Below are 26,415 nucleotides of genomic sequence, written 5' to 3' on the forward strand. Positions count from 1 at the left end.
ATAAGCAGCTAGGCGATTACGTATACCCGGAAGCTATTGGCTAAAAATAATTGGAGTGGCAAACGGAGCATCTTTGACAGCAACATAATCAAGCTAGTTCGCCTTAAATTAACAATGAAACTCCGAGGAGGAGGACTCGTTGATCGTATTAAGGTAAAATTATATAGCAAATACAACATTTATTTGTCAAATGTATTGTTGCTGAAGTTTTAAATAGAGCTGAAAATGTACAAATGTGCGAATGTGTGTTGGTCTCCTTAGGGCAGCTTCATGTGATGAGGAGCGCTGTGCCATGCAGAGGAGACACAGTAGCAACACGGATGGCATGCCCGCAGAAAGGTGAGCAAAGGAACCAGGAGCGACGGTGTTTTACCCTCTTACTGAACTATACGAGCCTCCATTTTGGACACCAAACAAAAACGCAGAGCTCAGACTTTTGCCAATGTTTTAAAGGAAACATACAGTGCCGTGAAAATGTATTGGCCCCCTTCTCAAATTCTTATTTCTGCATAGTTTCCCCACTTTAATATTTAAGAGCGTCAAACAGATGTAAATATCCGACAAATATAACCCTGTTTTTAAATGGTGATTTTATTTATTAAGGAAAAACTAAATATTCAAAGATACCTGGCCCTGTGTGAAAAAATAATGGCCCACTAAAACTAATAACTGGTTGGGCCATTCTCAGCAGCAACAACTGAAATCAAGTGTTTTTGTTGTTGTTGTTTATTATTTTTTTTAATAACTGGCAATGAGTCTTTCACATCTCTGTGGAGATATTTCCTTGCAGAATTATTTGAATTCAGCAAAATGGAGGGTTTTCGAGCATGAACGTACTTTTTAAGGTCATCCCGCTGCAATTCTATTAGATTTTAGTCTGGAATTTGACTAAGCCACTCCAAGACCTTCATTGTTTTTAAGCCATTCAGAAGTTGACTTGCTGATGTGCCTGCTGCAGCACCCAGGGCAGGGTTTCAAGCAAATGTTAGGGTTTTAAGATAGGGTTAGGGTTTCAAATTAGGGTTTTAAGCGAAGGTTTAAAAATAGGGTTTCAAGCAAAGGTAAGGGTTTCAAGACTGTGTCAGGGTTCTAAGTTAGGAATCAACAAATTGTTCAACCAAAACATATACTGTAATTTTGTCTTAAGTCCACTAGCTTAAATGCTAACATATAATGGAAAATGCCATAGATGGACTAACAGAAATGAGCATGGATGTTACAGTAATTATAAACCTTCAAACAACTGTAGTTTCAGTTTATTTATTTATTTATTTATTTATTATCACGGACCATTAAACTCAATAATAGAATTCTTGCTGTTAGATGAACCGCCATATAGTGGGGGAACACTGTTCCTGAATGTGATGATAGATGTTTCTGTTTAGGAGCCGTAGCCAAACTCTGGGATCAGAGAGCAGTCTGGACGATGGCGGCGTGTTCGACTGCTTGAAGCCCGATTCGCCCGCATTGCCCCAGCAGATCTTTTCGGGTCTGGTGGGCGTCCCGTCTGGCGCTGTTTCCTCCGCCCAGTTCCAGGCGGCCAGCTTAGTGCTGGGCTCGCCCCCAGACGTCTTCATCCATATGACGCCGTCGTCCCGAGAAGAAGGCGGCCCCCGTCGCCCCGAAGGTGGACCCTTCCTGGCTCGCCAGCCCCACCACAATCACCACCCTCACCACCACAATTTCCACCACCCGCCCCTGCAGCACAGGACCTCCTCTCTCCTGCAGCAGGCCACTGCAGCGGCGGTCGGCTCAGACAGGCACCACCATGGCCCCCGGGAGGAGATGGGCCTGGAGGACCCGTCCACGCCAGCTCCAGCCCTCTCTGAGCTGAAGGCAGTGGTCACGTGGCTGCAGAGGGGCTTCCCGTTTATCCTCATCCTGCTGGCCAAAGTCTGCTTCCAGCATAAGCTCGGTAACTACGCTAATACTGTTTAACGCATGCTTTCAAATTAGATTTTTTCTTTGTCTGAAATTGTTTATTTTATTTTGAATTTCATTTTGAACACAGCCTCTACCCCTCATGCGATGAGTCACCACTGCTCCCAGCTAGCATTGGTTAGCATGTGTTGGATTTATCTCACCCAACACCAATAAAAATGCACAAAAGGAATGAAGACGCTGGTTTCTCTTTCTCATGGGGGCCTCATGGGAGATTGTTCAGCCTCTCAACACGCTCTAAACAATCTCTCCCGTCGCTCCTGCATTTATTTGAAAATAGGAGGGTTTTACAAGACATAATGTTGTAAGCAACAAGACACAACACAAAACATTTGAAAATAGGAGGGTTTTACAAGACATAATGTTCTAAGCAACAAGACACAACACAAAACATTGGACCAACACCTGTCACGTCCCCGACCACATCCGATCACGTCCTTGGTCAAGGCGCCCTTCCATCGGATGATGCTGAGCCATCTTCTTGAAGGCGAGACATCTTCCTTTCTAAAAATCGTCCATAATACTAATGCAAGCTAAGCAAATAAATGATAACTTCTAAAATATATTTAACAGCATGTTAGCACACTAGCATCCGTCAGCATTAGAAGTCCAACAATTCATTGGTTAATCGATAACTAATTTATTATCGAATTATTGGACAACTATAATGATACACGAATTGTTTTCAGGCTTTGTTTAACTTAAAAATATCCAAATCCTCTGATTTCAGCCTTTCAACAGTACATTTTCTCAGATCGTAGTCCTCAATAAAAGCAGACTGATGATTTTTTGTTTAATCAATATAAGACGTGCAAACATCTGCTTTTACTTAGGAATACAATGATATTAGCAAAGCTGATTTAGCAACATTGTTAGCCGCACTTCAGACTGCCCTGCTGGTGGAGTTTAAAAAAAACTATTTTGATGAAGTGAATGGGAAATTGGATGGACTTCAGAAGATGGTCAATAGTCATGATGAGTGCCTGGATTCCCTGGAAGACAACGCCGAATCGCTAGACCAATGCTTTGCAAAAGTGGAAGATTGCTGTGAAACGCTACTGGCTGATAACACCAAGTTAACAACAAAGCTAACTGACTGATTTGGAGGGGAGAAACAGGAGAAACAACATCTGTCTTATTGGTTCATGAGAGGGAATTGAGGGTTCACAACCCAGCAAGTTCTTCTCACAACAATTTCAGGATGTTTTTGGACGGGACACCTTCCCATCACCTAAAGAATCGGACCGCGCGCACCACTGCCTCGGTCCGAAGCCTGTTACCATTGTTGGTAAAGTTCATTTTCTACGCGAACGAGTTCAAAGTTCAGTTCACCGTTCCAAGAATGAACTAGTTCAGTTCAGAGTTCATAATTCAAAATTTTGATCTAAGTTCACCATTCCAAAAATGACCTTGTTCAAAGTTTTTTTCCCCTCAATATGTTACTGGGGGGCTATTCCCCTTAAAATACTGGCATTTCCATTTCCCATTGTTCCCACCTATTCAGTCCACACTAGTAGCCAGCTGGGGTTTCCACCCTACAATCTCAAAAACATGAAGAAAAACGTGTTGCTTGAATGGTCTTGTTTAAAATATAGAATTAAACCAAAAACAGGACTTTTATACTTAATGTGCGACAAAAACATGCAGCATAGTATGACAGGACCGATGGTGAAAAGACATTGATAACTTTGCATTCCTCGCAGCTCTGGCTGACTATATTAACAAAATATATATTCTTATGTTACAAAACAAAATAAATTCCATATCATGACAGTTTGATGGTACAGTTTTAACAAAAGTATACCGATACAAATAATAATTTTCTTCGCAATACATTTTTACAATTATGTACTGTATTACAAAAGGACCACCGAATAACATTACGTAGTGTCCCTGGACGCACCTCACCTTCTCACGCAGCTGCGACGTGCCTGCCTTGAATAGCAGCTGTGGCCGCACTGAATCGGTTGGCAAATGTAGTGTTTATCAGCCGACATACTCGATATGATTTGTTCAGACGGGTTTGTTCTGGAAGTCACGATCAAAACGTGGCACTCTTGAATGAAAATGAACTTTCGTTCGAAAACCAATCTTTGACGCGAGAATGAGCACGTTCGCAATTACATTCATCAGTTCACGTTCGCACAAAATATGAAGTAGTTCATTGAACACGTTCAGGTACAACACTGCCTGGTGCGGCTGACAAACCTCGCCCTGTTATCATCTGCTTCCACCGGTACCAAAACAAAGAACTGGTGATTCGGGAAGCTTGGAAAAAGCGTGACTTGATCTACCAAAACAACGCATTCAAGATTTAGGAGGACTACAGTCCTGACGTGGTGAGGCAAAAGAGTAAATACTTGGTAGTGATGTAAGCCTTGTACAAGATGAGACTTAAACCTCTGCTGTTATTCCCTGCGTGGCTGCGTATTGTCAACACGGACGGCACGTACTAGGCGTTCACCTCTGTGGGTGAGAAGTTTATTGATTACTCAAAGGACACTTGAGCGGTGAGTGTAGACACTCGGAAGATATTTATTGTGTAGCTACTTTAGTTTGAAGAAATGATTACTGTTTTCATATTGTGGTATAAAAGAGTCTTCTTGTTTATCTCTGTAATGTTTATCTTTTACAGTAATAATAATAGCATAACTTTCCAATATGCACTTTTGATGCAAGTAGACTTTTTCTCTCTCTCTTTCTACCTAGAATAATATTATTTGGTGGGTTTCCGCTTGCATTTCATTAAGTGGGATGGAGGGATTCTTTTAGAAAGGATTAGGTATGGAAGTCTTAGAATTAGGTGTGGTTGGTGTGCTGCTTGTTCTAGCAGTTAAGTCACCTGGGGCTTCTAGGATGGGATATTTGTTTCTCACTGTCATTATTAATAGAACAAAGTGTTTTATTTAATTGTTTTGCTCTCATTGAGCTCTTGATTTTCAGTCAGAGTATTTGGGCCTTCAATAATATACCAAATCTAAGTTATGAATAGACCTTTGAGCTTATGCTTACTCTTCATGGCTAGAATGTTGAAGGCTTGAACCATTCTGTTAAGAGAAAAAAGGCCCTTACACATCTGAAAAATCTAGATGCTGGAATAGCGTTTATTCAAGAAATCCATCTAAAGCATTCAGATGTGTGGATGGGTAGGACAACTTTTTCATTCATCTTTTCTGGGTAAGGCTCGAGGCGTTGCGATACTAATAAACAAATACAGACCCTGTCCAAAAAAATTTGACTAACATGGAAAAGTTTATTTATTTCCATAATTCCATTCAAAAAGTTAAACATTTCATAGATTATAGATTCAGGGCCCAGAATTATTATTAGTATTTATTTGTTTATTTTTACATAATTTGGGCTTCCAGCTCATAAAACCTATGAAATCAGGAATTCAAAAAATTTGAATACTGTGAAGAAATTACCATTTACTTCTCAGTTTTTGTAGAAGAAAAGAGAGAAATTAGGGTCACATTAAATCAATCAAAATATGGTACTTTCAAATTGATATGTTAATCTTCAATACTTGGTTGGGAACCCCTTTCCTTTAATCACTGCCTCGAGGCGCCGTGGTAGTGAGACAATCAGCCTGTGGCATTGCCTGGGAGTTATGGAAGCCCAGATTTCCATGATGCTTGCTGTCAGTTCTTCTTTGTTTTTGGGTCTGGTGCCCCTCATTTTCCTCTTGATAATACCACATAGATTCTCAATGGGGTTTAGATCCGGCGAGTTGACTGGCCAGTCAAGCACTGTGATGGCATGGGCATCAAAACAGGTTTTGGAGTTTCTGGCGGTATGGGCAGGGACCAGGTCCTGCTGGAAGATGAAATCTGCATCTCCATACAGATCCTCAGCAGAAAGAATCATGAAGTCCTCTAAAAAATTCTGATAGACTGTTGCGGTGACCTTGGATTTAAGAAAGCAGAGTTTACCAACACCTGCACCGGACATTGCACCCCAAATCATGACTGACTGTGGATATTTCACACTGGACCTCAAGCAGCTTGGCTTCTGTTCTTCACCCGTCTTCCTCCAAACCCTTGGACCTCGATTCCCGAATGAAAGGCACATTTTACTTTCATCGGAAAAGAGGACCTTGGACCACTAGCCAGTCCTTCTTCTCCTTGGCCCAGTTGAGACGCTTCCTACTTTGGCTCAGGCTCAGAAGTGGCTTGACCCGAGGAACCCGACAGTTGTAGCCCATCTCCCGGATGCGTCTGAATGTGGTGGTTTTTGAAGTTGTGACTCCCGCCTCATTCCACTCTTTCTGGATCTCTTCTAGATTCTTGAATCTTCACTGCTTGATAATCCGCTGAAGCCCACGGTCATCTCTTTTGCTGGTGCATCTTCTCCTGACACATTTAGTCCTTCCACTAGACTTTCCATTTGATATGCTTGGACACAGCAAATCATTGCCTTCTCGACTTTGCTAGCATGCTGCCTGATTCTCTTGAAACGGAAGGCTGCGTTGGATTAAAGATGTGCTTTTTCATCTTGAACTTGAGAAAATTAGATGTGTGATGAGGGGCTTCGAACAGAAGTTCCATCAGGTGTGGGGGGCTTTTTTTGACATTTTTTAACCAACCATTGACAAAGGTACACCAATGAATATTTGCATTGTATTCTGGCAGATCTACACTCTAAAAGTCTGTGTTCATATTTGTGTCTTACGTACTATATTTTTTGTGGCAGTGGGAAAAGGGAAGTTGAATTTTGTGTCCAGTGGGTTTTTCTTTTCTGTTCGTTTGTCATCCTCTGTTATTGTACATCTGTGTATTGTGAACACTTCAAAAAATATATTAAACAAAAATATTAGTCAGTTCAATCTATTATGAAAATAATTATTTTGCAGCCGTAGTATGACTAACCTGCAATTGACATTTAGTTGAACCTGAAGCAGCCTCAGAAGTGTATATCAAACTAGTAGATCTTCGCATGAATCAGTACCCAAGTCGTCACTCAACATCCCTTTCATGTGAGATTGCTTCTTATTTATTTGGTTTTGTTTAATCATTAAACAAATATAAAAAAAAAAAAAACAATTGGTTGATGAACAGTAATCAGGAAAAGGAATGTGTAGTAAAGTTTAATACGGTTTTCATCAGATTATTCGATTATGCAATGGAATAATAAATAAAACAATCGATTAAAAAAATAATCGATAGTGTCAGTCCTTATTAGCATGCTTGCTAGAACACTTCCCTCTAAAAAGAATAACTTGCAACATAAATCGCGAATCCTGTTAAAGGCGTGTTTTGTCAATTGGAAATAAAGATGATGATGACGATGTCGTTTGTGCGGCAGGTATCGCAGTTTGCGTGGGGATGGCCAGCACCTTTGCCTATGCCAACGCCACCTTCAAACACCAGGTTTCGCTGCGGGTAAGTCACAATGTTTCCTGACCACGCAGTACATTCCCCCTGTGTCAGAATGTGTAGTAATAAGTAAATAAAAACTAAAGTAAAACTACTTAGCTACATGCTATTTATTGTAGCAGTAATGCGCTTATGTAAATAAAATTTCAGTAACTGTACTGTTAAGATTGCACTGAGCTGCCCGACGCTTTACAGTGTCGCAATAATTTGCATTTACTCTTTGGTTCCTTTCTACAGTGGCAACTGTTGGAGAGTTTGCACCAATTGCCTGTTACCCAGGGCCCGAGGCCCGAATTAATAAACCTTTGCCAAACTCACCATTGCGTGTTTGTTTTTCTCTGAAAGGGTCACTAAGAAACTCACACAAGATTTCAATTTGTTCCGTGTATTTAGTTCAGTAAATGTACAGAGTTACAGAATTCTGGGCTTTTTTTCTCTCTCTCTCCCTGAAGCTGACTTCTCACCTGCGCCACAGGGAGATGAAAAAGAGCGCTTTTCTCCTCTTAGCCCTTGCAATTTGTAGCTAACAATGCAAGTGCAGGAGGGGCGAGTCATCCTCACGTGGTTCCATCTTATCCTTCTGCGTCCTTTGCCCTTATCTGGGTGTCCTGAAGGCGCCATCCTGTGACAAACAAACCACACAAGCGCAGAGCTTCCCGTCGCCAAGGTTACTTTCAGGCCACATCTACTTTTAAGCAAGCAGTACTAAATAAAAAAAATATATGGATAATGTAAGACAACAGAATCATACAGTACATGTAAACCTATTGAAACCCACTTTGACTTCTTAAAACACACTTTTTGAAACATTCCTCAGTAGTATTAGTAATAATACAGTATGAGTAGTACTTTTTAAAATATTCCTAAAGTTCTCATGCTCTTGTTGCACAGTTCGCCAAATAAGACTCAAAAGTCTGCTTGCTTCAAGCTTTTTGTGCCTCCCAGTTGAAGTTCAACTTAAAACTGTCACATAAAACAAAATAAATTTGGTTTGTTTATATGTGCCCTGCCATTGGCTGGCGACCAGTTCAGGGTGTACCCCGCCTCTCGCCCAGAGATAGCTGGGATAGGCTCCAGCACGCTCGCAACCCTAGTCAGGATAGGTGGTATGGAAAATGTATGGATGGATAGTAAAACACCCAAAATGTCTGCTAGCCTAATGCTAATATATAATGCAAAATGCCATAGGCGGGCTGACAGAAATTAGTATAAATGTTACGTAAAACAACTGCTTCTTTAACACACACAGAGCAGTAACGCATAAAACAAAAGAGAAACGTTTTATACTGTACTTCAACCATAAAATTTTCAACCAAATGATATAATTGTGTAAACTTAATCCTGCCATTGAATGCAAAATGTCATATACAGACTAACAGAAATTAGTTATTATAAAACAACTGCTACTTTAACAAAGATGGAGCAGCAACACATAAAACATGAGAATTAAATATTGTATATTTAAACACCATGCCCTGCGATTGGTTGGCAACCAGTTCAGGGTGTACCCCGCCTCCTGCCCAATGACAGCTGGGATAGGCTCCAGCGTGGATTACGCTCGAGTATAAAGGCAAACTGTGTGCTGGATAGCCGCAGTGACGCCAGCCTGGTCACCGTCCGCGCGAGTATAAAGAAGCCTTAACAGGGTGAATGCTAACTTAGCGTGCTTGCGTGTGTTTCAGGAGGGGCGATCAGTGCTGGTGGCCCTGTGGATCGCGCTCTTTCTTTCAGGGAATGTGGCATATATTTACTATGCCTTCAGCCAGGAGGAGCTCTACAACAGGTAGTGAATGTCAGCTAGCATCTCCTTTAGCCGCCATTTCAATTAGGTTCATTTTTTGTTTGTTTTTTTAGTATGTCAGCCATTTTGTGACATTTCTTTTGGCAGAGCTTCCGTGTGGTTTTTGTCCTGTGAGTATTTTATGTTTTGCTCACATTCTTATTATTTGTCACACCTTGAGTTGTTGCATGTGTCAACCATGCACATGCAATCATGGCGTAAAAATTTCCTCTTCTTTTCTTCCAGCCTCATGTTTTCCAAGCCCAACCTAGACGGGTTTGACTTCTTTGACCTCATGTGGGCGGTGGGCATCACCGACTTTGTCCTCAAGTTTGTCACCATTGGGCTGAAATGCTTTGTTCTCTTTTTACCTGGCATCCTCTTGGCCTTTAAGTCCAGGGTGAGATTTCACGCTCAAGTTTTTAATCTTGTCAAAATATGGAAAGTGTAAAGAATTGCAGCACACTTTAGGTCCTAAAATATTATTACAAATGTTTGGGATGAAACTGGCGGCACGGTGTACGACTGGTTAGAGCGTCTGCCTCACAGTTTTGAGGACCTGGGTTCAATCCCCGGCCCCGCCTGTGTGGAGTTTGCATGTTCTCCCTGTGCCTGCGTGCGTTTTCTGCGGGCACTCCGGTTTCCTCCCACATCCCAAAAACATGCATGGTAGGTTAATTGACGACTCTAAGTTGCCCGTAGGTGTGCATGTGAGTGCGAATGGTTGTTTGCTTCTATGTGCCCTGCGATTGGCTGGCGACCAGTTCAGGGTGTACCCCGCCTCCTGCCCGAAGATAGCTGGGATAGGCTCCAGCACGCCCGCGACCCTAGTGATGAGAAGCGGCTCAATAAATGGATGGATGGATGGATGGGATGAAACTGTTCTGCTGGTGTAATTTTTCTTGCTTCCTATTTTACATTATTTTTTCATGTGCAAACAACCCTTAAATCAGGGATGTCTATTGTTTATTGTAGTTATAGTGAGAAGCTGCAATATCACAGCTTTCTGTTTAAGGTGATAAGGTAAATAGTTTGGGATTTTGCCCGATTTTGGGGTTGCCCACATCCCTGTGTCCCACCGGAATAGATACAATCCTGCCCTGAGCAGATTTTCATATTCAGGACCAAAACAAGAGCAATCTGTAATAAGATGACACTATTTACATCAATGTTTACTTGATGCTTTTAATTAATTACTAATAAATACTCAAAATATATAAATAATAAATTATTCTTTTAAAAGAAAAAACTACAAATGTTTTGGGGGGTTGGGCACATGGGACAGATAAATGGTAATTTTATTCATTTCACAGGGGAAAGATGATTTGAGATACAAGTGTTTTGAGTTACAAGTGTGGTCACGGAACAAATTAAGCTTCTATCTCAAAGCATCACTGAACTATACATCAACTCAGCCGTGACAGAAGGGGTTTGAATGGGATTTTCCAATATCCTAATCATATTTGCACACGCAAAAAAAGTCGCTCTAAATATTGACTGAATAGGAATAGAAATGGGAGTAATGTTCCTGGGTCAGTTTGACCAGGGGCCTGTTTAATAATTCCAAAGAGTCATAAACTAAAAAATCTCAATTAACATTGTTTATTTCTCATTATTAACTTCATAATGGAATTCTTTAGATGAACGCTCAGATTTGTTTGGCAAAGTTTTAAGCCGGATGACCTTCCTGAGGCAACCCTCTGCATTTATCCGGGCTTGGGACCGACCTACAGTTTGCGCTGGCTTGTGCCCCCCATAGGGCTGCATTGAATGAAATTATGAAGGAGGTATTAAGCTTCTACGAGAGGTGGCTGTGGAGTTTTTGACCAGCTTGTTCAAAAGAATTCTAGTGGGTGAGAAGATGCCTGAGGAATGGAGGAAAAATGTGCTGGTGCCTATTTTTAAGAACAAGGGTGATGTGCAGACCTGTGGGCACTATACAGGAATAAAGTTGATGAGCCACACAATGAAGTTATGGGAAAGAGTGGTGTAGGCTAGACTCAGGACAGAAGTGAGTATTTGCGAGCAACGGTATGGTTTTATGCCTAGAAAAAGGACCACAGATGCATTGTTTGCCCTGAGGAGTTTGATGGAAAAGTACAGAGAAGGTCAGAAGGAGCTACATTGTGGATCTAGAGAAAGCCTATGACAGAGTACCCAGAGAGGAACTGTGGCACTGCATGTGGAAGTCGGGAGTTGCAGAGAAGTATGTTAGAATAATACAGGACATGTGCAAGGGGACCAGAACAATGGTGAGGAATTTAAGGTGGAGGTGGGACTGCATCAGGTATCAGCCCTGAGCCCCTTCCTGTTTGCAGTGGTGATGGATAGGCTGACCGATTAGGTTAGACTAGAATCCCCGTGGACTGTGATGTTTGCTGATGACATTGTGATCTGCAGTGAAAGTAGGGAGCAGGTGGAGAAACAGTAAGAAAGATGAAGGCATGCACTGGAAAGGAGAGGAAAGAAGATTAGCCGAAGTAAGACAAAATATATGTGCATGAATGAGAGGGGTGGTGGGGGACGAGTGAGGCTACAGGGAGAAGAGAGAGCAAGGGTGAAGGACTTTAAATACTTGGGGTCAACCGTCCAGAGCAATGGTGAGTGTGGTCAGGAAGTGAAGAAATGCATCCAAGCAGGTTGGAATGGGTGAAGGAAGGTGTCAAGTGCGTTATGTGACAGAAGAGTCTCTGCTAGGATGAAGGGCAAAATTTATCAGACAGTGGTGAGGCCAGCCATGATGTATGGATTGGAGACAGTGGCACTGAAGAGGGAACAGGGAGAAGAGCTGGAGGTGGCGGAAAAGAAGATGTTGAGGTTTGCTCTAGGAGTGACAAGGTTGGATACAATTAGAAATTAGCTCATCAGAGGGACAGCCAAGGTTAGACGTTTTGGAGACAAAGTTAGATAGAGCAGACTTCAATGGTTTGGACACGTCCAGAGGAGAGAGTGCGTATATTGGTAGAAGGATGATGAGGATGGAGCTGCCAGGCAAGAGAGCTAGAGGAAGACCAAAGAGAAAGTTGATGGATGTCGTGAGGGAAGACATGAGGGCAGTTGGTGTTTGAGAGGAGGATACAGGAGATAGGCTTACATGGAAAAGGATGACGCGTTGTGGCGACCCCTAACGGGACAAGCCGAAAGGAAAAGAAGACTAATAATTTCATTCAGTAGCTTTGTGCATTACCTCTCACCTCTCACAGATCATGGGTCAATGAGTATAATTCACTCGTTTTTCATTTGAAAAAATATGCACGTTTAAACTTTAGCACAAGTATGTGAAATAAACCATTTCAATTGGATATGTTGATTACCCTTATTAAACCAAACCGAGAAGTCATGCTAGTCAAGCTAATTTGAAACTGTGAAAAAGTTTTTGGGGTCTATGTGACCCGCAACATAACAGGAGGGTATTGCATGGAACGGGTCACATTGGCTTGTGAACATTTCTGGTGTTCCAAAGAAACAAACAACAGGAGGCTTTAATGAACATCTATTCCACCACTGTACTACAAATTCAACTTGGATCCTGAAGCTGAGAGGCACTTAACACAAACTCGTTCCCCTAAATAACGAAGGAACGTAGGAAAAATAGGAAAAAAAGAGGAACTGGTGCTGTTTCTGCTTTGCTAAACAATGATTATAGACGGTGACAGTAGGTGACGCCATGTGTGATTCGTGTTAAAAAGTACTACGTGGCTTGCATGACACCCCCTCCATACAACTTCCTTTGTTGTGATTTGTGAGTCAAAAACAGGTGGGAGTACATTTTGTTGAGCTCATCAGTAAAAAAAAAAAATACATTCATTATTATTATTTTTTTCAAAACCGCCCAATAGTTAACAGCAGCACGTGAAATAAGTCAATTTTATTTCTTGAGCAACCCTGGGCAGAAAAACTGGGAACCTTGTTCCCAGTCTTGAGGCCCACAGTCCGCCGACCCCAAGAAGTAGTGAAAACCAACGAAGAAGAACGCGCACGAAGACGTGTTTGTGGCCAACGGCGGCGGCAAACAAACGTGTGGCTTAACTTTGTTAAAATAAATGACCAGTCGCCTCAGTGCAACACTTGGAATAAGATTATATTGTGCAAAGGAGGCTTTCACCATGTGTAGAAGTCTGGCATGCTCCCACCCGCTCAGAGCCTCAGCCTACACCACGCGGAACTTCAGTGAAGTCAAATTGGGTGAGTGAAACAATAAAATACATCTATGCCAACATTGAGGCAGCTAACAAGTTAAACACTGGGTTGCACTTTTGCACTGATGGTTTTTAACATTTATTTTAGTCTTCAAACCAGTGTAAGAGCCGATAACAGGAAAAAAAAGCTTAACGTTGAGCTAAAACTTCAAGGGTCAAACTAGCAACTTTACATCACAATGAATTGGGACAAAATTCACACAAATGTCTCACAGTATCACAAACTCTAACTTTGTGCCTCATCGGTGGGTAGGTAAAGGAGTCAACGTTTTGTAGCATTTGGTTCCATTTATTACTTTTACTTGCCGTCCAGGTTTGATTTTGTTTTCAAAATTCACCGGTGTTGTGTGAAGTTATTTTTAACTTGTTTAAAACATGCTATATTTAACTTTTAGCTTAAACATGAATAAATATTAAGTCAATTGGGTTAGTTCGACACACACTGCCTTTTAGTTCATAGGTTTGATATTGACACTGGTTAGAAAGAACCCCCGAGTCAAATGATGGTAGACCGTATGAGGCAGGATGCGACTTCACACAGTTCCAAAGAGCTATTGAAAACTGGAGCAAACTGCTCTGCGCAGACGCTGTCAGTGCCTGCGGCTTTGTTGATCTTTTGTTGTTTATAGGCTTGTCTCACACTGTCGGGGCCTGCCACCTTGTTGATCTTTTGCTGTTTAAAGACATGTTTCATGTCCTGTTCATGAATGGTCAATGCAGAAAGAGGGCTCAGAGGAGTGATGGTGGTCGTCGGTGGTGCTGCTTGGTGGGTGTGTGGTGTGGAAGTGTCCTTTTCAAATCTGCAGTAAAAGGTATTCATGTCGTCAGTCAATCCTTTATTGTTTTACGCTTGGTGGGATGATTGCTTGTCGTTGATTAGCGATTGTAATCCTCGCCAAACTGACCCAGAGTCGTGAGCAATAAACATAATTTGTGTTTGTGATGTTGGTTTTCTTTTGTCAAATGGTTTCTGGCCTAATTGTACATGGCAGGGCACTGCCACGCAGACTTCCAAGCAGGAGGGTCACACACTGACCAGGCCTAATGCTTTGTTGATCTTATGTTGTTTCAAGACGCGTTTCACGTCCTTTTCGTAAAAGGTCAGTGCAGAAGGGGGGGTAAGAGGAGTTGTGGTGGTGCGGAAGTGTCCTTTTCAAATCTGCAGTAGAAGGTATTCAAGTCCTCAGCCAGTCCTTTGTTGTTCTCTGCTAGGGAGTGATCGCTTGTAGCTGGTTAGCGATTGTAATCCTTGCCAGACTGACTCATAGTCATTAGCACCCAAATGGTTTCTCAGCTTTTCTGCATAATTTCTCTTTGCAATTTTGATTTCTTTTGTCAGCTGGTTTCTGGCCTGATTGTGCAGCGCTCTGTCCCCATTCCGACAAGGGTCCTCTTTAGCTTGGCGGACTTAGCGAAGTTTAGCAGTGAACCACAGCTTATTGTTATTGAACATGCGAAATGTCTTAGTTGGTACACACACGTTTTCATATAAGCTGATGCAGGATGTAACAGTGTCCACATATTCATCCAGGCTGCCAGTTGAAGTTTTAATGACACTTCAATCATTGCTTCCTTACTTATTCTGTCAGAAAAAGAGGGGGGGAGGGTGCAAACACAGAGCGGCGAGTCAAATAACTTATTGTTCAAAAACAGCGACTCCAAGTCCAGGCTGCAGTGTGTGCTGTGACATCTGTGACATCCGTACACCATTTCCCGTTGATGTACAAGCATATTCCGCCACCTTTTGTTTTCCCTGATAGCTTTGTGTCGCGGTCTGCTTGGTTTTGTTGGAAGCCGGGCAGCAGTACACCTCCGTTGGGGATGCGTTCACAAAGCCAAGTCTCTGTGAAGCAGAGTGCCGCAGAGCGTGCAAAGTCTTTACTGGTCTTTGTAAGGAGCTGAAGCTCATCCATTTTATTGTGTAGAAATCTGACCCTGTGGAGATGAGTTATTAAAGTTTAGTTTTTTATGGCATTAGATATCAAACTTTGCCACCATTTCCTGCCCACACCAAATGGTGGAAACTCAAAATTTTCTCAATTACTCCACTAACTTTTGCACTTGTAGCACTGGTGCGACCAACCATCTTTTCAGTGTCTACATTTTTTCCAAATACCATGTAGCTCAGTGAAACTGGTGGCACAACAATATGTAAGGGCCTAAAAAGGAAGTTTTTCGTCCCAGTGGACTCGTAGTAATGAAAGCTAACAAAAGCAGAAGCACATTAAGTTTCTCTCTTGGCTGGAGTCCAAAGTGTCCATTTGACAATTTTGGTGTGGGCGTCATGGCCGCAGGGGGACCCAAGGCTGCGGGGACAATAAGGAAGATGAATTAGCCTCTAGCGGAGGTCTTCCTTGCTGACCTACCTGGCTGCCAGCGCCTCTTTACCCACAGCCATCCGTCTTTGTCAGAAAGTCATTCAGTGCTTCTCTGCGGTCTGTGCGTGAGCCATAGCTCAGGGTCTGCAAAATAATTTGGAATAAATGATTGTGTCAGCATCTGAAAAAGTGCATACCTATGTATGAGGACTGGTGCACAATAGAACCAGCAGAATAAACCATTTACAGTGGGTACGAAAGGTTTTCAGACCCCCTAAAATGTTTCACTCTTTGTTATATTGCAGCCATTTGTTAATTTTTCCATCATTAATGTACACACAGCACCCCGTATTGACAGAAAAAAAATGTAATTGTTGAAATTTTTGCTGATTTATTAAAAAAGAAAAACTGAGTATTCAGACCCTTTGCTGTGACACTCACATATTTAACCCGGGTCCTGTCCATTTCATCTGATCATCCTTAAAATGGTTCTAGACCTTCATTGGAGTCCAGCTGTGTTGGATTATACTGATTGGACTTGATTTGGAAAGCCACACCCCTGTCTATATAAGACCTTACAGCTCACAGTGCATGTCGGAGCAAATGAGAATCATGAGGTCAAAGGAACTGCCTGAAGAGCAATTCAACTTTTTGTCTACAACTAATATGAATTTGTTAAATCATTTTTGTTTTTCCTTTAAAGAAAAAAGAAAAAAAGGCAGCTTTTTAATTCCTATGGCATTTTCGGGTACACTGGATAATTATGTTTAATTGCCGTTAGGATTATGAGGGGGTCCTTGGAAAATAATTCTCCCCTGCAGCCAAAAGGTTTGAGAAGCCCTGCATTAAACAATGCGCCATGGGGGTGGTTTGTACTCTGAATCCTTTGGGGGGTGTTAGCAGGTGGACAGAGCCACTGGCAGCATCTCTTGCAGTGTCGGCAAAGCAGATTGTGTGGCTGGACGGTGGCCACGTTTGTGCCGCAGGCCCACCAATTTAAGCTTTTAATGCACCGCTGTTCTGCACCAGATAGAAGAGCGCCTCCAGCTGTTTGAGTTTGTGTTAAGCACAGTTAGCGAGTGTTGCTTGGCTGCTTTGTGTACTTGTGGCTCCCTTCTTCAAAGTGGAGCCCCTATCCTTAAGCTACCTTGTTTTGAGTTCCGTGACCACACCCGTAACTCAAATTATACAATTATATTTCCTTCTTGAAATGAATTGAAATGACATCAGTTTGTTCCAGCTCCACATTGCGCTCCTTCTGGTGTGTACACCTTGGTCACCAGGGTAATATACACAGACATTCACAAAGAGTTTCACAACTGATTCAGTTAGCTGCAGTAATACTAGTCGTCTGTTGCTTAGAATAAAGAAAATCTGCCTGTAAATACTGCTTTGTTGTCTGACCGCATCTTGTTTTGGCAAATCTTTTTCTGACAGAATAAGTAAGGAAGCAATCTTGTCTTTGAGGATTTTTATTACAAGAAAAAAGTCGTCACGAGTTGTTACCCCTTACTGAAACGCAAGCAAAGAAACACCTTCATTATACAGAAGTGAGAGAGATAGAAAAGAAATGCACCCCTCTCATTCCCACAGCATTCTCTCAAAATTAGCTTCGTCCAGCTGCACTCAGTTATCTTTATGGGAATGGTTGCATGCAGAGGATGAGAACGGAAGAGAAGAACAGCGAGTAGTCAAAACAATCCAGGCCACACATGAGTACTGTGCTGACGAGGCGCTATGGAACAATAAAACATGTAACGTTTATATAAAATTAATATTTGGTATATCTATCCATCCATCCATTTTCTACCGCTTATCCGAGGTCGGGACTCGCGGGGGCCGTAGCTTTAGCAGGGACACCCAGACCTCCCTCTCCCCAGCCACTTCATCCAGCTCGTCCGGGGTGGATCCTGAGGTGTTCCCAGGCCAGCCGGGAGACATAGTCTTTCCAGTGTGTCCTGGGTCGTCCCCAGGGTCTCCTCTGAGTGGGACATCTCACCGGGGAGGCGTCCAGGAGGCATCCTAATCAGATGCCCGAGCCACCTCATTTGACTCTCTCAATGCGGAGGAGCAGCGGCTCGACTCTGAGCCCCTCATGGGTGACCGAGCTTCTCATCCTATCTCTAAGGGAGAGCCCGGACACCCTGCGGAGGAAACTCATTTCTGTCGCTTGTATCCGGGATCTTGTTCTTTCAGTCACAACCCACAGCTTGTGACCATAGGTGAGGGTGGGAACACAGATCCATCCATCCATCTTCTACCGCTTATCCGTGGTCGGGTCACTGGGGCAGTAGCTTTAGCAGGGATGCCCAGACTTCCCTTTCCCCGGCCACTTCATCCATCTCTTCCGGGGAGATCCCGAGGCGTTCCCAGGCCAGCCGAAGGATGTAGTCTCTCCAGCGTGTCCTGGGTTGTCCCCGGGGTCTCCTCCCGGTGGGACGTTCCCGGAACACCTCACCAGGGAGGCGTCCGGGAGGCATCCGAATCAGATGCCCCAGCCACCTCATCTGGCTCCTCTCGATGTGAAGGAGCAACGGAACACAGATCGACCGGTAAATTGAGAGCTTTGCCTTTGGGCTTAGCTCGTTCTTCACCACAACGGCCCGATACAAAGTCCGCATCACTGCAGACGCTGTACAGATCCGCCTGTCTGTCTCCCGTTCCATACTTCCCTCACTGGTGAACAAAACCCCAAGATATTTGAAGTCCTCTATTTGGGGCAGGATGTCATCCCCGATCTGGAGAGGGCACACCACCCTTTTCCGACTGAGAACCATGGTCTCAGATTTGGAGGTGCTGATTTTTATCGCAGCCGGTTAACACTCAGCTGCGAACCGTTCTAGTGAGAGTTGAATATCACGGCTTGATGAAGCCAACAGAACCACATCATCTGCAAAAAGCAGAGATGCAATACTGAAGCCACCAAACCGGACCCCCTCTTCACCTCGGCTGCGCCTAGAAATTCTGTCCATAAAAGTAATGAACAGAATCGGTGACAAAGGGCGGCCTTGGCGGAGTCCAACATCACCAGAAACGAGTCCGACTTACTGCCAGCAATGCGGAGCAAACTCAAACATCGGTCGTACAGGGACCGAACAGCCCGTATCAGGGGGTTCGGTACCCCATACTCCCGAAGCACCTCCGACAGAACTCCCCGAGGCACATGGTCGAACGCCTTCTCCAAGTCCACAAAACACGTCTAGACTCCTATGCACCCTCGAGGATCCTGCCGAGGATGTCGAGCTGGTCCACTGTTCCACGGCCAGGACGAAAACCACACTGCTCCTCCTGAATCTGAGATTCGACTTCCCGACTGACACTCCTCTCTAGCACCTCTTACCGGGGAGGCTGATCCCCCTGTAGTTGGAACACACCCGCCGGTCCCCCTTCTTAAAAAGGCCAATCCAGAGGCACTGTCCCCGATGTCCATGCGATGTTGGAAAGGCGTGTCAACCAGCACGGCCCTACAACATCCAGAGCCTTTAGGAACTCCGGGCGAATCTCTAGAGGGGGGCCCCGGTGACCCGCGTTCGGGCAAGGGAAACCTACATCCATTTGTTTTGTTCATCAATTGGGTCTTTTAGCCGTGCTTTGTTTGATCCCTCACCTAGGACCTATTTGCCATGGGTGATCCTACCAGGGGCGTAAAGCCCCAGACAACTTAGCTCCTAGGATCATTGGGAGACACAAACCCCTCCACCACGATAAGGTGATGGCTCCAGGAGGGGTATTTGGTATATATGAAACATAAAATTTCCAACTCAATCTTTTTCTGCATCATTTGTGTTCAAATATCCATTACTGAAAAGGCTTATAACTACTACAACATCGATGCAAGTATTGTAAGACTTTCTATGTATTGTGTGCATTAAACTAGCAGACTTTCCTCAGGCAAATTATGTGGTTGTTTTAAAAAAACAAAAAACATTTAATTCTCTCTCTCTCTCTCTCTCTCTCTCTCTCTCTCTGTCTCTCTTGCTCTCTCTCTCTCCCCCCCCCCTCCCCCCCCTCTCCCTCCCCCTCACAGTCACTCTCACGGGTTTTTCAGAAAAAATTGTTTTAAACCAGGCATATTCGGCTTCTAGGTCAAGCAGAACCACATACCCACATGTAATTCTTATTGTTTCATGTGTAGGTTTCCAGTAACCTTCAACTGGTAATGGTAATAAACACCAAGAAGCCTCTTTTAGAGGGTCCAACAGTTAATCAAGAAATCGACAAATAATCGATTATGCAATTATCCATCCATCCATCCATTTTCTGAGCCGCTTCGCCTCACTAGGGTCGCGGGCGTGCTGGAGCCTATTCCAGCTATCATCGGGCAGGAGGCGGGGTACACCCTGAACTGTTTGCCAGCCAATCGCAGGGCACATACAAACAAACAACCATTCGCACTCACATTCACACCTATGGGCAGTTTAGAGTTGTTAATTAACCTCCCTTAACACGGGGAGAACATGCAAACTCCACACAGGCGGGGCCGGGGATTGAACCCCGGTCCTCAGAACTGTGAGGCAGACGCTCTAACCAGTCGACCACCATGCCGCCTAGAGACATTGTTTAACTTGAAATTGTCAGTCGTCGGAATTGCAGCCTCTCAACAGTACATTTTCTCGCATTTCTGTAGTCCTCTACGAAACCAGACTGATTATCTTTGTGTTAAATCAAAATAAGACATTCGCAAATATCTGCTTTTACTTTGGAAAACGAGCCACTGTTTTTTTATTACTACTGGCCACTTACCTGCTTGAGACCTCTTTGCAGCTTTTGCACAATTGTTACTGTCCCAAATTATTGCACTATTCGTCATATTACATTTCTTGATGACTCTGCATCATTTGCACAATTGTCGTTGTATCAACATTATCACATTACTAGTACCCTTCCTTTCATTGCTCAATGAGTCTCCGTACTTCTTTATGGCCTCAATTTATATTTTCTCATATATGGCTGTTTGTTGTTGTACTAGAGTGACTCCAACGACCAGAGTCAAATTCCTTGTGTAGTTTAACATAATGCTGTTTATGATATAATTCTGATTGGAACAATCTAAATGACATGAATTTATTCCTCATATCTTTTTTAACACATTGAAAAAACAAACAAAAAACACTTAATGCACGCATTTAAATTATTTACATTTATTTTTTCTCCCATGGTTATAAGGTCCTGAATAGTAAATATTGAGTCAATTTTGTGTATTATCCTTTTTGTTTCCAGAGCAAGTTTTACCTGCTGATCGAGGAGCTGAGTCAGCTGTTTCGCGCACTGGTTCCCATCCAGTTGTGGTACAAGTACATTATGCCAGAAGAGCCCTCGGCCAGCTACTTTCTGGGAGCCACGCTCATTATCATCTATAGCCTCTGCAAGGTGCTTTGTTTTGGGTTGGATTTGATCCATTGAAAAAATGAGATTATTATTATTATGATCAATATTATTATCTTTACTAGGCTAAATTTCAACCCTTTGACTTCTAAATTGGGAAGAGGCTGTTCACACGAACACCTTTGCGTCATAATTCTCTCGCAGTACCTGCAGGAAGGAATTCCCCAGAAAGGAGAAGTTTCCATTAGACCAAGCAAAAAAAAAAAAAAAGAGAGAAAAAAGTCCTGACATTAGATGTACATTGGATGTGCATTCATTAAATATCTCAACTTGTGGCAGCTGGTCAATAGAGGGTGCGAGCCCCACCGCTGCTGAGTCACATTGAAAAGGACAAAAGTGATTGAAAGAAAGAATGAAAATAATATCATAAAAATTTTACACATATGTATACCTATTTTTTAGATGAGTAGTATAAATAGTATACAGTTAATGATGACTAAAATATATTCATGTATCCCCTTTGTCTCGTTTAATGACGTCACTTCCGGTTTGGGCGCGCGGCCGTTTACTGTTAACTTCTCGTTAAATTTCCACACGCGGGGTGTGGTCATAGATAATAAGAAAGATATTGCCGAGTTAGAGCGGGATTCAAAGAGTGGAATAACTACAAATTGATTTTAAATGCAAAGTTCAAGGTAAACGTGAGTACGAATTGTTGCCCGTTTTGTTTTTTTTAAAAAGCCTTTCATAATTTAAATGTAATTTAATAATTTAGTAACACTCAACTTTATTTGTATAGCGCTTTAACAAAGTCCTGCACTGAACATAAAAAAAACGCAAAATAATTTAATTGAAATAAAATGATCAAAAATAAGTGCATAAAATGTTATTTTCTAATTAAACTATAAGAGCTCCCTTGTTATTGCATTTTTTTTTATAGCACCTCCACTGGCAAAAACTCCACCAGTCGCCACTGATGTCAAAACATAAACTGCATAAATGTTGTTAATAAAGTGTGTTAGTAAAAGTATCAACCATTAAATATAACTCTGGTATATTAGATATGCATTCCTTAAACATGATGTACATATGTTACATAAGACCAATGACTAAAATGGAATGTGGTACATAGACTGAACTTAATATAACCGTTTGACTTCTCTTCTTCTGTCTGAGCTGAGTGACAGTGAACGTGTGGTCACATTATGGCCAATGAATAACGCACATTTGTTGATATAGCGTCAGCTCCCTTTTCCACCGTTTCTTTTAGTAGACCGTGAGTTGCTCATTCGCCGGAATGGGGGGGAGGACGCTGGTCATTCCCCGAAATGGGGAGAGGACGCTGGTCCGAGCTAACCTGACAGTGGTGTGCTGTTGCGGCGGCCAATGGTGGCCCAGTGTGGCTTTTTCCATCGATCCATCCATCCATATTCTACCGCTTATCCGAGGTCGGGTCGCGGGGGCAGTAGCTTTAACAGGGACGCCCAGACTTCCCTCTCCCCAGCTACTTCATCCAGCTTTTCTGGAGGGATCCCGAGGCGTTCCCAGGCCAGCCGAAAGACGTAGTCTCTCCAGCGTGTCCTGGGTCGTCCCCGGGGTCTCCACCCGGTGGGTCGTGCCCGGAACACCTCACCGGGGAGGTGTCCGGGAGGCATCCGAATCAGATGCCCCAGCCACCTCATCTGGTTCCTCTCGATGTGAAGGAGCAGCGCCCGGACACCCTGCGGAGGAAACTCATTTCGGCCGCTTGTAAAAAAATCTCTTGCACGGGCATGTGTAATTATTACACCAGATCGCATAACGTGTAATTACAACGCGCATTCCCTTTCAGTTTCAGTTTCTTTTGTCTGATGGAATTGTAAGGGCTACAAAAAAATTACATGTAATTATTGTACCAGGACAGCACTGCATTTTAATCTTGTGCACCAACTTTTCAGTTAAAATACATTTCATATATAAGTGGTCCTATTTTATTTGATGTTGTGAAAAGGAAATTACCATGCTTGAAATGAGTCATCTGAACTTTGTGCTGTCATGTTCTTTTGTCATTTGTGCGTCCACTGCAGTCGTTTGACATCTGCGGCCGTGCGTCGACCTTACGCAAGGCGCTGGTCCTGCTTTGTCATTCTCAGGTGAGCCTCTGCTTCCTTTTACCTGCCTTTCCACTACTTTCTAATCTCATGTGCACCCCTATTTGTCTTAAAGATGACATTTTACGGAGGAAATGCTCGTAGTTGACCTTTAAGGAAGATTTTGACAGGTTATTTGTTATTGTATTATTTTATGGTTCATTTTATGTTTTGTGTGTAGGTTGTGTACATCACATACTACGGTTTGAATGTATTTGTACTTTTCTGTACTTGCTTTTATTTTGCCTTTTTTTGCCATGCTTTCTACAGTCGGGGGCGGGGGGGACGTCAATCTGTAATATTTCTACCATGCAACCATCACACGTTTTTATGGTTAATTTTTATACCAAATAGCATTACGCATTTAATCTTGCTCACAGCCCCTTTTGAGTTGAAAATGACATTTTATGAAGAGGTTGTTCCTATTTAAATATTTCCAGAGTTACGGCGTGCGGGCCGGCAGCCAGCAATGCAGCGAGGCCGGTGACGTCTGCGCCATTTGCCAGGCGGATTTCCGTGAGCCCGTTGCCCTCTTGTGTCAGGTAAGACAAGAAGGGATTTTTTTGTTTGTTTGTTTTTTCTTCGCCAAATCGTGATGGGCCAATTGTGTTCCTCGCTAGCATGTTTTCTGCGAGGAGTGCCTGAATTCCTGGTTGGACCGGGAGAGAGCGTGCCCGCTGTGTCGTGCCACCGTTGTGGAGACCGTCCGATGCTGGAAGGACGGCACTACCTCTGCTCACTTCCAAATCTACTAAACCTGCAGTGATTAAACACGTTAGAAAAAAGTCAAAATAGTATCCGAAAAAAGTTGTAATACAAATCACAATGTGACAAGAAGTCATAACAGTACGGAAAAAGTCAACAACACAATAGTCGTCGTAATGTTATAAGAATGAAGTCAGAATTTTCAAAAAGTAAAAAAGTTGTCACGTTAAAAGAATACAATTGTAATGTTACAAGCACAAAGTCGTAAAACATTGCTAGACATTGTAATGTTATGGGACTAAAGTTGAAACAATGCATGAAAAACAGTTATGAAGTTTTGAGAATACAGTTGTAATATTAGGCAAAAAAAAAAAGGCGCAATATTACAAGGTTAAAGTCATAATGTTGTGAGACTAAAGTCCTAACGTTATAAGAATAAAGTCAATTTATTAGGGGAAAAAAATGTACAGTGTTACGAGGATAAAGTCGTAACATTACGTAAAAAAAGCCACGTTACGAGGATGAAGTTGTAGCATTGCAGGAAAGAAGTTGTAATTTTACGAGACCTAAGTCTGCATAATGCGGAAGTGGTAATGTTCTGAGAATAAAGTGGGAATATTATATTAAAAGTCAGAAAAAAGTTGTACTATAACGAGGATGAAGTCGTAATATTACGCTTTAAAGTCTTAACGTTGTGAGAAAGAAGTTGTCATTTTATGAGACTTAAAGTTGCCATATTTTATCAAACCAACTTTTTCTAGTATTTGGGATGTAATATTTTGTCTTTGGTGCCTCAGTAAACGTGATGTGGCTGCCTTTTATGGACTTTCGTATGACAAAACCAAGGTGTTTTTTTTAAATGAAATTGACACTTTTAGACTAAGTCCATGTTAGAGAGTCACTCTGTGGCGGTCTAAATAGCCAAAATATGGGACCTTTAAGTTGGAATAATGTGTGAGGGAAAAAAAGTAAACTTATGAGACTAAAATTGTAATGTTAGGCGAAAAGGTGCAATGTTATGAGGATAAAGTTGTAATGTTATGAAATATAAAGTTGGAATATTTTGCAGAAAAAGCGCAAAGAGAGTAGTTGGAATAATGCGAAAAGAAAAAAGAGGGAAAGTTGTAATTTTGGGTGAAAAATGTAATGAGGAAAGTTGTGATGTTATGAGAATAAAGTACTAATGTTAAAAGAATAAAGTTGTAATATTGGGCAAAAAAGGCGTAATGTTACAAATTAAAGTTGTAATGTTATGAGGATGAAGTCGTAATATACAAAAAAAGCTACAACGTTACGAGGATGAAGGCGTAATATTGCGCTAAAGAATTTCAATGTTCTGAGAATCAAGTTGTAATATTATATGAAAAGTCATAACTTTGCACACAAAAAAATTGGCATGAGGGTAAAGTCATAATTCATTCATTTCCTGAGCCGCTTATCCTCACTAGGGTCGCGGGCGTGCTGGAGCCTATCCCAACTGTCATCGGGCAGGAGGCGGGGTACACCCTGAACTGGTTGCCAGCCAATCGCAGGGCACATAGAAACAAAACAACCATTCGCACCTACGGGCAATTTAGAGTTGTCAATTAACCCATGTTTTGGGATATGGGAGGAAAACCCACGCAGCCACGGGGAGAACATGCAAACTCCACACAGTCGGGGCCGGGGATTGAACCCGGGTCCTCAGAAATGTGAGGCTGACGCTCTAACCAGTCGTTCACCGTGTCGCGGTAAAGTCATAATGTTTAAAACAAATGAGTATAAAGGTAAAATATTCGGCTGAAAAAAGCACAAATATTAAAAGAGTTAAGTTGTTGTGTAACAAGTTGTAATATTAGGTGAGAAAAACCCCACTGTTGCGAGAATAACGCTGCAATGTTAGGGAGCCGTTATTTGACAAATGAAACATTCATATGGCTGCACGAGTAGATTTAGCAATGTGCGCTTTTCAAGTATGCAGTCACACTTTGATAAAGACACCAGTGGAAATCACTCCCCCACTACACTGTCTATAAATAATAATAACATTATTATTATTATTATAGACCTCTGACTAATCAATGTGCAATGTGATTCCTTGTCATTTGCTCTTTATTGTCACGCGTAAAAATGAAAGCTCGTGAGCTCACCTTCCAAAGTGTCTTTGCTTTATTCATATTCATATATACAAAGTATAAATAGTAATACATTAGAAAAGACGGTAGGACGTACACATACACATCATGCATGGAAACACTTAAATGTTACTTTAAGATAACAGCAGTATTATTTACATGTCGTGTAGCTTCATAGGTGAAAAGAGCACCCAGAGACCTCCGCCAAGGTTTTGTCAACCTGGGGAATTTGGTGACTTTTTAGAAGGTCCTCCAAGGGTCATGCGAAATGTGTTCTCGTATGCGAATCAGAACTTTATTCTGGTAAAATCATCAGAATATTCTTTGTTTTTTTTCTCATAACCTTGTGACTTTATGCTGGTAAAATAAAAATGTTTTCTCTTAATATTATGACTACCTTTTTTTTTTGTATTAGCTGAACAATTTTTTTTACAATTTTGAGAACATGTAATATTACGCAGGGGAAAAGCTGCTATTTTACAAAGGAAATCGTAATATTACGAGGATGAAATTGTAATACTACAATTTA

The 26,415-nt window shown here is 42.3% G+C and overlaps 1 protein-coding gene across 2 annotated transcripts; it reads left to right on the forward strand.

The window, feature by feature from the left end:
• Nucleotides 1-8: 8 nt before the first annotated feature.
• rnft2 (ring finger protein, transmembrane 2) lies at nucleotides 9-26,271 on the forward strand. 2 transcript variants are annotated; one of them, XM_061766824.1, is made up of 10 exons: nucleotides 9-153; nucleotides 262-339; nucleotides 1,386-1,915; nucleotides 7,246-7,322; nucleotides 8,999-9,099; nucleotides 9,343-9,496; nucleotides 20,834-20,983; nucleotides 23,005-23,070; nucleotides 23,508-23,609; nucleotides 23,688-26,271. In XM_061766824.1, the coding sequence occupies exons 2-10, from the start codon at nucleotides 293-295 to the stop codon at nucleotides 23,820-23,822; spliced, it is 1,362 nt and encodes a 453-aa protein (XP_061622808.1). In that variant the 5' UTR covers nucleotides 9-153; nucleotides 262-292; the 3' UTR covers nucleotides 23,823-26,271. The 2 variants fall into 2 exon arrangements, with proteins under 2 accessions (XP_061622808.1, XP_061622809.1); XM_061766825.1 differs by lacking the exons at nucleotides 8,999-9,099; nucleotides 9,343-9,496 and having other exon boundaries at nucleotides 10-153.
• The last annotated feature ends 144 nt before the right edge of the window (nucleotides 26,272-26,415 follow it).

The sequence above is a fragment of the Phyllopteryx taeniolatus genome, chromosome 3 (genome assembly GCF_024500385.1).
Source record: "Phyllopteryx taeniolatus isolate TA_2022b chromosome 3, UOR_Ptae_1.2, whole genome shotgun sequence".
NCBI classification, from domain to species: Eukaryota; Metazoa; Chordata; class Actinopteri; order Syngnathiformes; family Syngnathidae; genus Phyllopteryx; species Phyllopteryx taeniolatus.